The sequence below is a fragment of the Cydia amplana genome, chromosome Z (assembly GCF_948474715.1).
Source record: "Cydia amplana chromosome Z, ilCydAmpl1.1, whole genome shotgun sequence".
Classification (NCBI taxonomy): Eukaryota; Metazoa; Arthropoda; class Insecta; order Lepidoptera; family Tortricidae; genus Cydia; species Cydia amplana.
In genome coordinates, this window is record NC_086096.1 from 13,093,886 (window position 1) to 13,112,755 (window position 18,870).

The 18,870-nt window shown below is 39.6% G+C and overlaps 1 protein-coding gene across 1 annotated transcript; it reads left to right on the top strand.

Moving 5' to 3' along the window:
* Positions 1 to 1,092: 1,092 nt before the first annotated feature.
* LOC134661166 (polypeptide N-acetylgalactosaminyltransferase 35A) lies at positions 1,093 to 18,135 on the top strand. The gene is made up of 11 exons (XM_063517121.1): positions 1,093 to 1,312; positions 9,044 to 9,316; positions 9,407 to 9,542; positions 9,755 to 10,175; positions 11,144 to 11,384; positions 12,145 to 12,290; positions 13,718 to 13,870; positions 14,439 to 14,656; positions 15,846 to 15,975; positions 16,598 to 16,732; positions 17,872 to 18,135. The coding sequence occupies exons 1-11, from the start codon at positions 1,186 to 1,188 to the stop codon at positions 18,001 to 18,003; spliced, it is 2,112 nt and encodes a 703-aa protein (XP_063373191.1). The 5' UTR covers positions 1,093 to 1,185; the 3' UTR covers positions 18,004 to 18,135.
* The last annotated feature ends 735 nt before the right edge of the window (positions 18,136 to 18,870 follow it).

Sequence of the window (18,870 nt, forward strand, 5' to 3'; positions counted from 1 at the left end):
TATGTTCAGTTTTTTTGTTTTAGGGTTAAAAGGCATAAATAAAATTAAAACGTATGCCTAAATCTATCCAACAAGACCATAAATTGTGTCCTATGGATAAAGCTATCCATAATAGGCTGGCATTGGAAACCGTCCATAGGCCCACATGTCAAATATTTTCAGCAATCAGTTGACTATTTACAAAGGTAAACCTTTTAAACATTATTAAGAGCCATTATTATATCGCCGTTCTTTCGCAATATCTACCTAATCTATACATGTTTGTTGCAGGATTAAATCTTGCCCAATATAAGGCGTTCGTAGTAGGTAGTATCTTTTCAGACAATACTTACCTATGGCGGTTTATGTACGTGTACAACGCAACCAAGTCGAAAAGTGACCCTTATCTTATTTACCTTTAAATTAAATAAACACCTAAATATCAGTTGTTTTATTTTTAATATGTATATTGTACAATATATACCAATCAAAAAAATTACACAGGTATGTCATATTCATCCAGAACAGTACACTAATTTACATTAACAAGTGGCATATTATATTGTAAATAACAAATATATGCACTATCTAATTATCTGCATTTTGATATGATTTTATTTTAGTAAACTTAGAAGACATAGATAGGGAACAAAGAGAATATAAGCAGTTGTTTTTGATATCTTCAAATTTGTTCATCATTTTAATTAACATTGTTTTAACATCGCTTTTAAATTGCCCGTCCATGTTTCAATTTTTTTCAATAAACCGCGAGTGACAATTTGAATTGACGTACGCAGGGCGCGCTCAGCGGAAAAAAAAATCTGTTGTTCGATGTACATTGCTGCTTTTCCTAACGCAATACTGCTCTTTGAGTGTTGCCCTACTTTAGTTTGCTTTACATTGCTACTGACAAGATTTGGTTGACGGACTATATATATTATAGTCTACAACCTTTCTACAACACGTATTATTTATCTGGTGTCAGTGATAATATGTAAATATCTGAACGCACGCTAATGTAATGTCTTTTGAAAGACAAGTTGAAAGTTGAGGTTGCTTTCTTTTCTTCAGTTGTAGCAAGCGCGAGCGGGAATCGTATGTCTGTGGTTATTGTGTAACGCTGTTTATAGAAACCCGGGTTACTTAATTTATATCCTTATTTTAAAAGAACTCTGTGCATTGAATATCCTTCAATGCTCTTTTAATATGTCGATGTTAAGATATTGTCTTAGACGGATGGGAAAAATAAATCACTTTTTCCTTTGGGGCATTATATTTGCTTCTGCGACATGGAGTGTTTTTTTGTATTTGTATTGGTTGCTGAACATGAGCGGTAAGTTCTGTTTAATGTCTAGTAATTATTATTTTTTGTTTAAAACTGTTTAGAAAAAAATATCAGCTGTTTATATAGATATTACTGCTACTGCCTAGCCTGCCCAAATCATAAGAGCATCTAGCTCTTAATCGAGTTGGTATGTCGTTTGTTAAGTTAAAGTTAGGGACTGAGGCAAAACCCATGGTGAATAAATGAACACTGAATATTTAAGCTATAAGATTTGCATGTGGTTTATATTGCTTTCCACATTACATACAATTATATACCATAATTACTGTAAGTATGTGAATAGATTTGAAATGTATCTTATTTTGTAGTCAAGCAGATTTAGAGTAATTATGTTCTATATCAGGCTGAGTGAGAATACATAGATTGCTCACTCCATACATCCGTTTTAGTACCAAAAAGACTATTACAATTGCATGAGCGCAACGGTTACGTTAAGACGCATTCCTTTGTTTACATTTTTGTAATACCGATTTTTTGTGTTTTGCTGAGAGGATTATAATTTGGAGTGTGTTCAAACTGATTATAATGACTTTAGTAGTGATAATACGTGGAAAACTAAGTTAATTATTAGTTTCTTCGAGTAAACACAAATAAGTGGTTTTGTCGATCTACCCTGAATTTGTGATTATGAGTGATTCGGGTGAGGAGGGCCCCGCAGCCGGCCTCGGGTCCCGAGATGTCCCCAGAATCAATTAGGAAGGTTATCATGGGCTCCGAGGGCTCCTCTCATCAAGAAGAAGGTGCAACGGACTTGCAATGGGATGACGGAGATATGAATGTCGGTAACCAACGCGTCGCGGAGCCCGAGCTAGACGAGCAACGAGGCGATAAGCGACGGTTAGAGGGGGAGGAAGGTGTTGATGATGATGGGTTTACGGTCGTAAATAGGCATAAATGTAGAGATCTACGTCCCTCCCCCCCTTCGACTAGTCCTCTACCAAAGTCTGACGATTTTGACGAAATTATCTATGAGGTTTCAGTTAGCTCCAAAAACGTTCTTCCAAAACAATTGGGATTTGCAAAGATATTGTTGAGTCATAATGTGCAGGGCGTCTTAAGAGTAAAATATAGGAGTCCTTTCAAATTACTGATCAGATTTAATACCAATACTAACGCAAACAGTTTCGTGGACAGTGAAGTTGTGAAGAAATATGAGTGGATTTGTAGAACTACTAACGAGTTGCCATTCTGTTACGGGGTAGTCAGAGATATAGATTTTGATGTTGATGAAAAGGACCTAAAAGAAATTTTTGTGTGTGATACAGATACAGAGATTTTATCCGTCAAACGTTTAAACAAAAGAGATGAGCAGGGTAAGTGGGTAAAGTGTAAAACCGTACGTATTTGTTTTCGAGGGTCAGTCATGCCTAATTATGTAAAGGCGTATGGATGTCGTATGGCGGTAGAATCGTATAAGTACCCAGTCACGCAATGTTCGAAATGTTGGCGATTTGGCCATATCAGTAATTTTTGTCCATCCAAGGTACAAATCTGTCCTAAATGCGGAGAAAAACATGAAAATTGTGAAACAAAGAAATTCCAATGCGTGAACTGCAAAGGGAACCATTTATCCTTGATGAAAAGTTTATGTCCCGCGTTTCTAAAAGAGAGATCCAGCATATTCATGGGGCAAAATAATTGCACATATAAAGTAGCCTTAAAGAAAATTTATGACGAAAAAAAAACAGAATATTGATGTAAGCAGTGGCTTCCAGGCGAGAGAAACTCTGCTACTGAATCCGAATCCTCCAGTATTGTCAACCGGGGAAACCTCGAAGCCTGCTTATAGAGATATATGTGTTGGGGCTTCAGTTAGTAATTTTAATACCCAAGAACAGCATCCTGAAAGCGAATTAGAAGAAAGTGAACCTCAAACTAAAAATATGGCAAGCAAAAATAAAAAGCAAAGTGACAAAAGGCGCCGAGAATCGAGGAGAAGAAAGAAACATAATATGAGTGCCGATGAATCATCCGAAACAGAAAGTACCCGTCCTCCAATTGAAGTAGTCCCTGCTCAGCAATCTCGAAGAACTCGTCAAGAAAGAAAGTCCTTAATAGATAGGTTTTTAGACAAGATAAAGGAAGCAATGTCATGCGAAGGAGATCTTGAAAATAAAATTAAGGTATTTATGGAATTTATCTGGAGTGAGGTTAAGAATTTTGTCAGAAATATTTTACTATGGAGATGTTGTTAAAGCTATTTGGAAATTACAATAATGGACAGTAACACAATAAAAAAGGATTTGATAAGTATCTACCAATGGAATGCAAACAGTTTAAAACCTAAAGCTCGAAACTTTGAACTATTATTACTACAAGATAAAATCCATATGGCATTTGTGAGTGAGACTTGGCTGTCTACTGAAACTACTCTTAAATTTAATGGATATAACGTAGTAAGAGCAGACAGGTCCGATTCTTATGGTGGCCTGTGCGCCATCATACACAGATCAATAAAATTTTCACATAGACCTTACAATGTGTCTAATTCTCAAATGCAAGTTATGATTATAGAAATATTTAATATTCCTGGCCTTAAACATATTATATCGATATATTGCCCTCCCTCCGTAACCACTAATCAGCATGATTGGGACTCAATCTTCAGTTCTGTTAAATTAGAGTGTCTAATATTAGGTGATATGAATGCTCATCACGCCCTATGGTCATGTAAATCCGGTCGGAGAGGAGAGGCGGTGTACAAGGCTATGTTTGAAAATGATTTCGTGTGTCTAAACGATGGTTCACACACACGCATTAAATGGGTTAATGGCAGCCTGCAGACATCTTCACCTGACATCTCATTCGCTTCAACGGACATTGCTACCAATGTTAGCTGGCAGACTTGTAATGAAAATTTAGGTAGTGACCATGTGATAGTAAAAATGAACTGTGGTTATATTCGATCTAAAATGTTTACCAAGAAGAGGAATTATAAAGAGGCTAACTGGGCAGAGTACAATAAAGAAGCAGATACAGTGTTTGATGTTTCAGTGAGTGATGACGTGGACGTTCAAACTAGTTATGATATATTTATGAAAAACATCCAATCATTAGCTGATAAACACATCCCCTGGATCAAAACAAGTGAAGACCCTGCATCAAAATTTCGACCTAAACATTATTGGAATTCAGAAATATCCAAAGCTGTAGCAGAAAGACGTCTAGCCCTGGCAAAGGTGCGACGTAATCCTACTCCATCAAACCTTTCTTGCTGGCAAACCAGGGTGTCAAAAGCAAATGAACTAATAAAAAGGGCTAGCTCGAAAGCGTGGAAAGATTTCTGTACGAGTATTGACCATGAGTCATCAGCTACTATCATGTGGAGGAAAATGAGATGGATGAAGGGAACCTCGGGAGGGCGTGCTGGAGTTGATCCCGACAACGCCAGGAGTCTGCTTCACTCGTTGACCCCGGATAGTGTTGCTGAACCGGACCCGTCCTTTTCTAGTGTACAATCTTCTGTGTTAGAAATCCCAATTACTCTCCCTGAATTACTTAATTGTTTAAAAAAGAAGGATACTTCTCCAGGAGTTTATAATATATCTTACTCTATGATTTTTAATCTTTCAAACAATGGTAAATTAATGCTGTTAAAAATATTTAATCTCATAATTCAGACCGGGGTTGTTCCGGATCAGTGGAGAGATGTCCAAATAGTTCCTATACTTAAGCCGGGGAGGGACCCCGGCTTACCATCTTCTTTACGTCCGATTTCTTTAATGTCTTGTCCATGTAAAATTCTACACTTGATTCTTATGAAGAGAATTGAATGGTTTGTGGAAAGTCGGGGTCTCCTTCCCAGCTCATCGACTGGCTTCAGACGTTGTCAGTCTTGTTTGGATAATTTAGCTTTACTTACATCTGATATTCAGCAAGGATTTGGTAAAAAACAACCTACTGTGGCTTGTTTTATTGACATCGATAATGCATATAATAACATAAATATTAGCTCATTAATCAACATTTTACAAAACATAAGCATAGGTAATAAGATATGTAAATATCTATGGAATTTCCTTTCTAATAGGCGTTGTAGAATTATTCTGAATGGTGGAGGTAACCCTTTAATTAGACATACACACCGAGGATTAGCCCAAGGAGATCCCATTTCTCCTCTTTTATTTAATATCGCAACCTTGGAAATAGGTAATAGTATTAATAATGTTTGTATCTCACAATATGCCGATGATTTCGTGTTGTATAAAACTGTGGAAAGAGGGCGCACTTCAGATACAGTTAGTGATCTTCAACTCTCTATTGACTGTTTGATTGGATGTCTAGAGAGAGTTGGCATGTATCTGTCTGAGAATAAATCAAAAGTATGTGTTTTTAAAAGATCACGAAAAGATGTTAATGTTAATATAGTTGTTAGTGGCAAGTCTCTCGAGGTGGTTCGTAGAGTTAAGTATTTAGGATTATGGTTGGATTCATCCTTGAGATGGGGGCTCCATATAAAAGAGCTGTGTGAAAGAAATTACAAACATATTAATATTTTAAAGGTTCTAGCGGGAAGGTCTTGGGGAGTTCATCCTAAACATCTCAGGCGCCTCTATATATCTCTCTTAAGAAGTCGCCTGGACTATGGTAGTTTTATTTATGGAAGTTGTGCTATTTCTCATTTAAAGAAATTAGATATTTTACAAAATAGAGCTCTGCGTGTGTGCGGAGGCTTCATACGCAGCACTCCTGTTATAGCTATGGCAAGTGAACTCTCCATTCCTCCTCTGGTTGTGCGTCGTTATTGGTTGGGTTGTAGATTTTTACTAAGAATAAGATCAAGATCAAACAGCCCCATTGTTTCCGCGTTACAGAGCATTTTGGCTAAGCGTAATCTATTTTCTGATAAAAATTTTCCTTTGTTAGCTAACATTTATGATGAATGGAAAGATTTACCTGTGCATCACTGTGATAAATTGGATATGTACTCTTTGAACACTTGGGTGTCCTTAGTCGACACCAGGTCATGTATATTGGATAGCATTGAATATATTGATGTCCCTAAGCGGCATCAACAGAATGAGGCGTTGAGAAATTCTACATTGAGAGTGCTTACTGAGCAGTATATCCAATTTTATAAATTATACACCGATGGTTCGAAGAGTGTACAAGGTGTTGGAGCAGCTCTGTTTGATCCTCAATGCAATGTTTCACTCATGTGGAAGCTGCATGATGACGCGTGGGTTATGCGAGCTGAACTTGTTATGCAATGTTTGTGTTATGCAAAGAATCTAGCTGATAATGCTCCAGTTGTAATATTATCTGACTCAAAGAGTGCACTTCAACACCTTAATAGTTGTGTTTATGGACAAAGAGGCATGCCTGTCGCATATGAAGCTCTCCAGTTGATTCATGAGTTTATTTGTGATGAAAAGGTTGTCAAAATACAGTGGGTTCCTTCCCACGTAGGGTTGGCAGGAAACGAGGCAGTAGATAAGCTTGCCAAAACCGCTGTAATGGATGGCTCTGTAGTAGATTCTATACCATATTCGAGTGAAGTAATTCCCAGAATTAAAAAAAGATGTTTACAAAAATGGGAATACCATTTCGGAGAAAAAGCTTTATCAAGGGGTGTAGGAATCTGGTACAGAACAATCCAAGCTCCTTCCTCCTTGTGGATAATGTGGATACCCTGGTTTGATTCTGCCAACCTTGCTAGAAAAGTGTTAGTCTCGGCTTTCCGAGTCCGGTCCGGACACATTCCTACAAACAAGTTTCTGTGTATGATGGGTGTTAAACCGTCACCACTGTGTCTAGACTGCCAGAAGACTGATGACGTGTCTCACGTGTTGTTGGAGTGCGCCCGGAACACGGACTTGAGAAAAAGATTTTTTGGTAGTTTGGGCTCCATGCACAATGGACAGATCAATTGTTGGTTGGCAGAGCCTTTATCTGACAAAGCAATCAGTGTATACCACTTTATTGATCTCTCCCTTGAGTAGGGAACTATGTAAGCACCCATGAGGCTGACATGTTCACCTAGAGTGTTCAAAGCCTCAATAAAAATTAGATTAAAAGAAAAAAAAGACTATTAGCATCTAGCATCGAGTAGCGGAACTATCAGTACTGCTACTTGACAATAGATGTAGCACCGACCGGAAAGTCTTATGCTGTTGAGATAAGACTTTCCGGTCGGTGCTACATCTATTGTCAAGTAGCAGTACTGATAGTTCCGCTACTCGATCCTAGATGTAGACACTGAAATTACCTAATAGTCTAACTGATGTATGGTGTGAGCACTCGTCTTATTATACGAGGGGCGTTCAAAATATTCTCGGTATTGATATCTTACGACCTCTTCTAAAATTTCTTTCGTTACTGGCCGCTAAGGTTTATTCATTGACATTAAAAAAAAGTATAATTCGAACCGAGATAGTCTTTTGTTTTTCTGCAATTGCTGAACAAACATGAACATCATGTGCGAATTGACAATGTTAACTAAATTAGAACATCGATGCGTGATAAAATTCTTGACAAAACAGGGTAAAAATCAAAAAACCATAAAAGAGGAAATGGATTGTGTTTACCGTGAGTCTGCTCCTTCTTTATCTACCATTCAAAAGTGGTCAAGCGAGTTTAAACGCGGAAGGGAGAGTATTGAAGATGACCCTAGACCTGGCCGGCCTGTAGTAGCTACTTCACAAGAAAATATTGATAAAGTGGAAAAACTTATATTGGAAGATGGTCGAGTGAAGGTAAAATCTATAGCACAAGTAACCAATCTCTCTATTGGTACCGTACATGATATTATACATGACCATCTTAATATGTCAAAAGTAAGTGCAAGATGGGTTCCGCGAATGCTGACTCGGTTTCAAAAAGACATGCGTGTAGCTTGTTGTTCCGATTTTATTGACCTGTGCGGTGAAAATCCTGATGAGGTGCTGCAAAGAATAGTTACTGGAGATGAAACCTGGGTTCATCATTATGACCCAGAGAGTAAACAAGAGTCCATGCAGTGGCACATTAAGGGTTCAGCTCATCCCAAGAAGTTCAAGGTCATCCCTTCAGCTGGCAAGGTCATGGCCACGATATTTTGGGATTGTGAAGGAGTATTACTAATCGATTATAAAGAAAAAGGTGTAAATATCACTGGACAGTACTACGCTAACATTCTACGTCAATTAAAGGATGTAATTAAAGAAAAGAGGCGAGGAAAGTTAACCAAAGGTATTCTGCTTCTGCATGACAACGCCCCCGTCCATACTGCTCATATTGCCAAGGCAGCTATTGTTGAATGTGGGTTTAAAACTGTTACTCACCCACCGTATAGTCCGGACTTAGCCCCCAGCGACTTCTTTTTGCTCCCCAATCTTAAAAAGGATCTGCGTGGAAATAAATTTTCTGACGATGAAGCATTGAAGGCGGCAGTGGAGGAGCATTTTTACACGAAAGATAAAAAATATTTTTACGAGGGATTAAAAAAAATAATTGATCGATCTTTTAAGTGTATGAACATAGGGGGGGAGTATATTGAAAAATAAAAATATCAAACTTTTCGTACTTGTTTGTTTTCATTCTCATACCGAGAATATTTTGAACACCCCTCGTATTTCTCTATGGCGAGGTATACATGTCTCCTACGTAGGGTTTCACTAATCTCGTTCTTGTTTGAGGTTTGTATAGCTTGAGAATACTTCCCATAGTAAACGGAGAACATTATCGAGAACATCACAGCTCTACCTGTAGATATAACAGAATTTATGATTTTAATTTTAGGTAAAACTGTTATGATCAATGGAGAGAAAAAAATACATTACCGTTTAGTGAATACCGAAGAGAAGAACCGAATAAAAAATAACGACAAATCTATTGCTGCCCTAGAGGGAAAAGATTTACTGTATGACACTCCTGGAGTCAAAAATCAGTATTCAGGAAACATGTGGAAGTACCAAAAAAATCCATCTGAATATCAGCGAAAAATGATGTTGAAGGAAAAATATGCCAAACAAATGGGAGTTAAACTGTCAGCCAAGCCAGATAAAAGTCTAGGTAAACTATTATGTATATAGTAGGGGTAGTATTGCGTTTTTGCTTCCTCATGATCTCCAATACATTTAATTTCTTACTGGTGTGTTCCAGACAGTCAATTTGGATTGATACGCAATGCTGAAGACGTTAGAACTCGTGACAGGGGGTACAATTTGCATGCCTTTAACACGCTTATATCACAACGAATAGGAAATCACCGGGGTGTTCCCGATACAAGAAATAAATTGTAAGTATTGCTTCATATTCCAACAATCCTCATTCTTCCTTTGCTTGATCCATACACTAGTGGCAGTCAACACCAGTGCTTTATAATATTATTTTATATAAAACTTACCAATGTTACTTCCATTGTTGCTTATTTCTATGCCTACTTTAAACCTGTGCTTAACCCTTCCTTGTTGAAATGTTGTTTTTACTTACCTTTTCCCATTCATCTAGATGTCGTATACGGAAGTACAGTAATAAACTACCAAAGGCATCCATAATTATATGTTTCTACAATGAACACTTTGAGACTCTCATGCGTTCCGTGCATTCAATATTAGACAGAACAGATCAGAAACATTTAAAAGAAATCATCTTAGTTGATGATTATAGTGACATAGAGGGTCTTCATGATGATATACAGAAAGCTGTTAATGATCTCAACAACAAAATGCGAAGGGATGAAGAAATGCTTGAAACGAATAACATAGATGTAGAGAATGTTGTAGATTATATCATTGATGATCCCAACGGTGAAAAGAAGCCCACTGACAGGAATCCTAAACATGGTTTTACCATAAGACTTCTACGGACAAGTCGGAGGGAGGGGCTCATACGCGCGAGGCTGTATGGGGCTGACAACAGCATCGGTGAGGTGAGTACACTACCATCCCGTTGTGTACGACTCTTGATGTCGTACAAGTGAGAACTTCAAAACTTTTAATTTCATTGCTTTATCCATATTTTCAATTTAATAGCCTATCTATCGTATCAGAAGGTCGCCTCTAGTTTGCAATTTTATAATAAATTACATATTTGGTCTTAATTTCCGCAGATATTATGATTAGTTAGATAGCTTCACCCTTTCAATATGCCTAATTAACTTTTAAGGATGTTAATGTTACTTTTGATTACGTGCGGTTTTACAATAGCTGGTCTAAATACACACTTAATTGCGTCGTTCTATATTTTTATTATTAAGGTTGTTTAATGCGCGGCCCGGAACTTTGATTAAGCTCTCATACAAACCCCAGATTATACATTAACTAGAAGTTCTACTGCATCAAATGTGTGGCAATAATAATTTGTAGTTCTCTTGATTTGTCCAAGATCTCATCATCAGATCTTGAATGAACGATCATGAGACCAACTGAAAGGTCTACGTACTATCAAAAGATAAAGAAAATCCCGATCCAATCATCTTCAAGAGAAGTCAGAGAAAATAATATTCTTTTTGTTGAATAGCTTAAAGTGTCGTACGTACAATATAATGGCTGCAAGTCAAAAATATTTATTGTTGAAATATTAACGGTAAATATTTATTTACGTATCTGTCCGTGTTTATCCAAGGTTTGTATTGAAACGGTTGTATGTATATGGTACAGGCAGCGCCGGCCCGAGTACTCGATCAGGGTAGAGCGAGATTAAGTTTTGGCGCTCCATGCTCAGTATTAGGTTCCGTAGTTACCCGTCCGTTTTTTCTAGATGTTTGTTTTCACAGTATTTGCCATTTTGGCGCCCCGCTACCATTTGGTGCCTAGAGCAGCCGCTCCACTCGCTCAGCTCATACAAAGAACCGACCGAATTCTGAAGGTTTTTTAAAGTATGGGTGTTCGTGCACAGGTACTGGTGTTCCTAGACTCTCATATAGAGGTTAACACAGAGTGGCTCCCGCCGCTGCTGGCGCGGCTGTCCGAAGGGGTGGACGGCACCACCGTGCTGCACTCGACCCGAGCGGTCGCGCCCGTCATCGACGTCATCAACGCCGACACCTTCGAGTATTCGGCCAGCCCGCTGGTGCGAGGAGGCTTCAACTGGGGACTACATTTTAAATGGGACAACTTGCCTAAAGGAACATTGAAAAGTATGTTGTTTTAATACGTAACATTTGACTTCAATTGCCAAAGCCCACTTGTTGCGTAACCATGTAAGTTTGCTACGGATACTTATATCCGTAGCAAACTTACATGGTTACGCAACAAGTTGGCTTTGGCAATTAAAGCAGATATGCATAAGGTTCTTCCATTGATCCTTTTTAATGGCTCCTCTACACGATGGGCCAGCGCTGGCCACTCCAAGGGACGCATTTATACGTTAGAGGGAGCAAGTGATATTGCTATCTCATTCTACCGCATGGCTGCGTCCCTTGGAGTGGCCGGCGCTGGCCCATCGTGTAGAGGAGCCATAAAGTACTAAATATATCATGGGCTCAAGTCGTTCTAAATTCAATTTAATACCGGTCAGCCTAATTGCCTACTTGAATTTTATCTTTATCCGAATGGATTTACAAAGGATAGTCTTTGTAAAATCACTCAGAATTGATAAAATTAAAGTCTATGTTCTGAACATTGAATAATTTTACGGTTTAGACTCACGACGGCCGTGTACGCGATACACGGCCGTCGTGAACGCTGCTCGCACTGTTAGTGCTTGAGAAAGGAGACCTAGGCTCTTCGAAACATGTCGCGCGAGTGACTTAAAACAAGTGAGTCTAAACCGTAAAATTATTCAATGTTAGCATGTCTCACAACAGTTTAAATTCGATCTATGTTCTGAATTTCTGAATGACAAGAATTATTACATTTTCCGTGATAATTTTAGTTAATTTAATTGAATGTTTTAAGCCGACGAAGATTTCGTGCAACCTATCAAGTCCCCGACAATGGCTGGCGGATTGTTTGCGATATACCGGCAGTACTTCAACTACATCGGCAAATACGACTCCGGCATGAATGTATGGGGAGGTGAAAACCTGGAGATTTCATTTAGGGTAAGTAATAATAGTAAAATTAGAACAGGCGTGGCTCACTCTGCGATTTCGTCGCTTTGCTACAGGTAGCTAAAAGTACATCCGTTCCACACCAATTTTGGTGGCTAGCCATAAGCCGCGCGTGGCGCTGTCGCCACCTAACGGCCATATCTGTGCTGATCGTAACAGACGCGTTTTGTTAGAGAGTGAGTCTTCTGTACCTAGTACTATTATTTATTCTGTGGTAACGGTTAACTCTTGTATTGGTAGATACTATAGCGCTTCATGATTCGGGTGCATCGGGCAGAAATCTTCAGGGGCCTTGTGTTGAGTGCAGTCCTCTAAAGATGCATTTGAAACATATCGCGCTTACAGTTAGTACTTAAGACTTATGTTCAGTAAATATGTAGTACGATTAGTGGACGGCTGGCTTCGTTTAACTATGATAAAATGTAACTCTAGCCTCCTAACCCCACCCGCCCCACCTTACAAAAAGTGGAAGGAAATATGGTTAAACTAGCTTTTGCCCGCAGCTTCGCACGCGCAGGAGAGTTTTTTTAATTTTTTTTTATGAATTTTGAAAAATCCTTTTTTAGTGGACCCCTAGACCTCATAAGGAACCTACTTGCCAAATTTGGACTTTCTAGTCCCAGCGGTTTGGGCTGTGCGTTGATTTAAGTCAGTCAGTCAGGTCTTTCACATTTATATATATAGATTCTTTGGGTTTGAAGTCGAACGAAACAGAAGAAATGCAACTCTGTTCCAATTGAAAATGGTTTTAATGATATTGATGTAATTAGTACTGCGGATAGGACCGTGTAGTGAGTCTTACGAGGCTAGAATACATGTGCTACAGATATATGCAAATGATAGAGCAATTCGTACCGCAGGGAGTTAACGATACTCAAATGGTTCGTAAATTGAATAATAGTGTCACGCATAGCTACAATGCGCCCTGCGCGAATATGTGTTTTTTTTATTTGTTCCTGAAATCTACTGATACCATTTACACCAATACGCAATAAATATTTTGAAAATAGGTTCGCAATAATATATATATATATATATATGTATGGTTGGTGCCTATTGCCGGGCACAAACCGGTTCATTTTCAGAATCACGGCAACATCAAGTTGGTTAGATAACATTCATGTTTGAATTGGGCAAGAGAGTTAAATAACTTTTGGCATAATAGCCGTATTACCATATCATTTTCCGTGGATGCGATACAGAAAAGTCGGTAAGCTGACTCCGACAGTTTTTAGCTTAAAACGGTCTTAGGGCTCATTTGACGGGGCGAGAACTCGTATGCGAGTTTGATTCCATTGCGTCGTTTGATCGGTCGGCCGAATTGATGTAACCTCAATGGTCCACAATGTAACTAAAATCGTATGCGAGTTCGCGCGCCGTCTAAATCAGCCCTTAGAAAAGTGAGCGTCACGTTTCAGATATGGATGTGTGGCGGGAGCTTGGAGTTGGTGCCGTGCAGCCGCGTGGGGCACGTGTTCCGCAAGCGGCGGCCCTACGGGCTCGGCGAGAAGGAGGACTACATGCTGCACAACTCCATGCGGATGGCCCACGTGTGGATGGATGACTACATTGTACGTACACTTTGAGCATTGACAATCAGACTCTCTTTTGTGAATGAAGGTGCCGTAGGTTCAAGAACTCAGGTTTTGAAAAATAGTACCGCTTTTATATACTTATAACAAAAAATTTAATTAAGGATTTTCTTTAGGGACTTCAGCGATTCGAATCCTGTTTTTTGACTTTCCCTCTATAGAAAAAAAAAATCACGAACGTAGGTCTAAAATGCACTTTAAAAATTGGTAACAATTTATGCACAAAAGTTAAAAATATGAACGTGCGCATTTTTATTTTTGAGGGAACTCTGTGATTACATTTTTCTTTTTTAAAACTTACATCAAATTAAATTTCATAGATGAACACGAACCCACAGTAGATAGTGCTGGTATAGTTTTGCATATTCTGAACTACTTTAATGGTCACACTTGCAGTTGAGAAAGAGCTTGTGATCAAAGATTAAGGACGAGCCGGCACAGATCCTGCTGCTCATAGAAAACTGTCGACATATTTAAACAATCACATGTAACCGGCACATTTTACAATCGCCGGCCTCTTGAAGCTCATTTCTATGAAATATTGCAGAAGAAAGTGTTACATCAGAACCCATCGGCGGCGCACGTCTCCGTGGGCGATATATCCGAGCGCAAGGCGCTGCGAGACCGGCTGCAGTGCAAGTCCTTCAAGTGGTACCTCGACAACGTGTACCCCGAGCTCGAGTTGGGCGACGACTCGGCGGCCAAGAGGAGGATGGCGACGCTCAACGACCCCGGCAAGAACAAGTTCCAGCCGTGGCATTCCAGGTCAGTGCTGTGCAACTTCACTTCAATGGTATACTTTCCAGAATCGATTTGAGACGTCGTCACAGGGCGGACACGCCATACATAAAAAAACCGGCCAAGTGCGAGTCGGACTCGCGCACGGAGGGTTCCGCACCATCGACAAAAAACAAGCAAAAAACGGTCACCCATCCAAGTACTGACCCCGCCCGACGTTGCTTAACTTCAGGCAAAAATCTCGTTTGTTGTATGGGAGCCCCACTTAAATCTTTATTTTATTCTGTTTTTAGTATTTGTTGTTATAGCGGCAACAGAAATACATCATCTGTGAAAATTTCAACTGTCTAGCTATCACGGTTCGTGAGATACAGCCTGGTGACAGACGGACGGACGGACGGACGGTCAGCAGAGTCTTAGTAATAGGGTCCCGTTTTTACCCTTTGGGTACGGAACTCTAAAAATGGTTTGCGTTTATATGTGTGCGCGGCACGTCTGTACACGCCTCATTGTGTATCTGACGGACTTCTGGCATGCTCTCAGTAGAGCGACTTACGCACACATTCATGTCGCGGCCAGTCGCGGGGCGAGGTAATCCGAGTCGGGGCGGGGCGGTGCGTGGCCGTTCTGTATGATAATACTATACACGCGTCATTGTGTATCTGACGGACTTCTGGCGTGCTCTCAGTAGAGCGACTTACGCACACATTCATGTCGCGGCCAGTCGCGGGGCGAGGTAATCCGAGTCGGGGCGGGGCGGCGCGTGGCCGTTCTGTATGATAATACTATTACTTATTCTGTGACGTCGTGACCGTTGCCTCCTGGCAGCCTCGGCTTCGCGTACTGTATCGCGTAGGAATTCCCCTCTGGTTCGCTCTTTGCTCCTTTTGAATGCGCTCCTTGCATCGGCGTCTCAGTGTGATTTGTTTGCAGGCAGACAGGTGGTTGTGCGTGATGAAGATTTGAGGTTTTGTGAGAAGATGGATGCACGTCCTTCTACAGTTTGAAAATGTACCAATTATTTATTTTCAGATGTTAATATTGTAATTTGTTTGAATTGTATATTGTTTTCTTTTTCTTTTAATATTCTGTTTAAGTTAACAGTGGTTTGGTATTTTTACTGTTATGCTGTTTAACTTGTTTTGAAATAAATAAAAATACCTTGCATGTATACATTCCTATGCGAAGAATGACTCTAGCTTGTATTTTCTTGCAGGCAGCGCAATTACACTGACTCGTTCCAATTACGTCTGAAAAACACGTCGCTGTGCATACAGAGCGCCAAGGACATCAAGAGCAAGGGCAGCGGCCTGATCCTCGCCAGCTGCATACGGACGCTTAACCAAGTGAGAGACGCACTTTCTCTAAGGCCTACTTGCACCATTCCACTAACCTGGGGTTAACCGATTTAACCGTTAACCAAGTGTCAAATTGTACTGGTGACCATGGTAACTCCAGGTTAAACCGGTTAACCCCGGGTTACTGTAATGGTGCAAGTGGGACTATGAGGCTGAAAGGTGTGGCTATGTACTGTGCCGCTAACATCATACTCGTATACCACGCGTTTGTGATGGCTGAGGGTGTGGGTTTTAGTAAAACTTTACGGGCGTTATTATGGTTGAGTGTGGTTTGATAGAAAGTTTGACCGATTGTCACTTGTGTTATGCTCGGTTAGTTAAAGTTAAATACGAAAAAAAAGTTGGAGAGTAACGCGCGCTCGGTAAAAAGCACTAGTTTCCAAAAAACAACTTTGCAAACGCTAAACTGCTACGTAAAGTAGCACTTTTTGAGCAACTGTATTGAAAATATCGTCAGGTGACAAGCAAAAGTCACTAAGTACCTCCACAAGTTCATAGCCATAGTGAACCATATTAGTACGAAAAGAAGGTTGATTTTTGTTTAAATATTTTATAGTAATTAGTGACTTTTGCTTGTCACCTGACGATATATTCCTGTATGTATTTACAGATGTGGTTCGAAACGAGTCGCAATGAGCTGGTGTTGGGGCGGACTCTGTGCCTCGACGCGACGGGGAACGTCGCGCCGACGCTGGGCAAGTGCCACGAGCTCGGCGGCGCGCAGGCGTGGAAACACAAGGCCTCGGTGAGTCCAACTGTCAGTATTAACCGGCCTTCAAATATCAAATATCTTTATTATGCATAAAATATGGTACAAATCAAATCAAGAAACACAAACACTAGCTATGCTACACTTATTAATAATAATAATAATTCAGCCTTTATACGTCCCACTGCTGGGCACAGGCCTCCTCTCATGCGCGAGAGGGCTCGGTCTATAGTCCCCACGCTAGCCCAATGCGGATTGGGGACTTCACATACACCTTTGAATTTCTTCGCAGATGTATGCAGGTTTCCTCACGATGTTTTCCTTCACCGAAAAGCTAGTGGTAAATATCAAATACATATTTCGTACATAAGTTCCGAAAAACTCATTGGTACGAGCCAGGATTCGAACCCGCGACCTCCGGATTGAAAGTCGGGCGTCATATCCACTCGGCCACCACCGCTTGTGCTTGTGTGCATTAATAATGCTAATAAATCTAATATAGCGCCTTGGGTGGTTATCTTAGCATTCCTGTATATTTCAATATCAGTGGTACATTGTGTAACGAAGGGGTAACTGAAATATTACAAACGCGAGGCTGTAGATTTAAATAGTGCGCAAGTGTGATGAAAAAGTACCGTAATGTGTATTTTTAGTTAGTGCTGTGTTTTTCCTTAGGGCCTGCTTACACAATGATTAGTGTTTAGTGCGAGTACATACGTTGGCCACTAAACGCAAGTCGCAAATGTATGAACTCACGCTAAATACTAATCAATGTGAAAACATGCCTTAAATGTTAATGTGAAGCTGTGGTAGCCAAGCGGTATAAGCGTAGTATGACTTTAAATCCAGAGGTCGCGAATTCGAACCCCGGCTGGTAGCAATGAGTTTTTCGGAACTTATCCAAAGGATCGACCCCCGTTTTGTGGAACGATACTATTTCAATCATATTGACCTCTTAGAGGTTTAATTCTAGGATATAAAGTATTCTATGTCGTATTCCAGTATTCAGACTATCTGAGTTCCAAATTTCTTAACAGTCCGCTCAGCTTTCTTGCGTTATAATTTTGTTGCCAATTTTCATCAGCACAATGATGGTTTATTATGGATGTTGTTCTAGATAAAATGAACATACATTTACATGAACACCAGAAATTAATGAAGTATTCTTATTACAGGCAGGTAGTCCTATATACAACGAGGCGGCAGGTATGTGTCTCGGAGTCGAACGCGCTTACAGATCGGAGCCTCTCGTCATGGTCATATGTGACAACCAACCGACGAATCAATGGGACTTCATGAGATCTTAAACTGGCTACTAACTGTTGAAAATTACTAAGTGAAGGGTACCCGGAAAAAACATGTCTTGGCACTTTTTTCGGAAAAAAAAAACTATTTTAATCCCAAAATGCAGAGCTCTTAATGAGCTATTACTTACATCTTCTGTAATCATTATTTTATAATATATTATCAATATCATATAAAAAAAATTTATCACTGTATTTTTTTTTTACTTTTACGTTATTACGTCGTTTCCAACTTTAAAAACGCGACAACTCAAAATGTTACTAAAGTGACTAAACGTGTTCTTTCCGTGTACCCTTCAAGTAGTTTGTTATAGATATGTCAATACCTAGTTGTACTATCAAGGATAATATTGAGGACTAGTTCTAAGTATCCTTGTTGGCTCATTTTCATGGGTCGATTGTACCTTTACGAAAACGCTTGTATTAGGATAAATGTTTATATAAAAAAAATTTTAATAATGAGGTATGATATAGTCTTATGCGTTGCATGAGCGACGGGCGTAAAGGGTCTATTAGAAATATCATGCGTTATTCGTCGGGCGGTATTTAGAAAAACAATTGCTTAATACTTCGCAAAAACGCCTCTTATTTTCTTAATCATACAATTAATAATAGAAACCAATAAACTTATATCATTATTTCTCTGAGATGGCTTAAATTTTAATAAGCTTGGGCGAAGTCGACCGCTATTTTTCTAATCCTCAAAACGAGTTACTTAGGTCAATAAAATTAGATCCATAAAAAGCGTTTTGAAGAATTAATTTCCAGCAAGATGGAAATTAATTCTGCATGCGTTTGGTCCTAAATGCGTCAATCCGAGTTTGCGCAATCCCAGGAGGTGCGCATGCATACATTTTGGGAGCCTTGGGA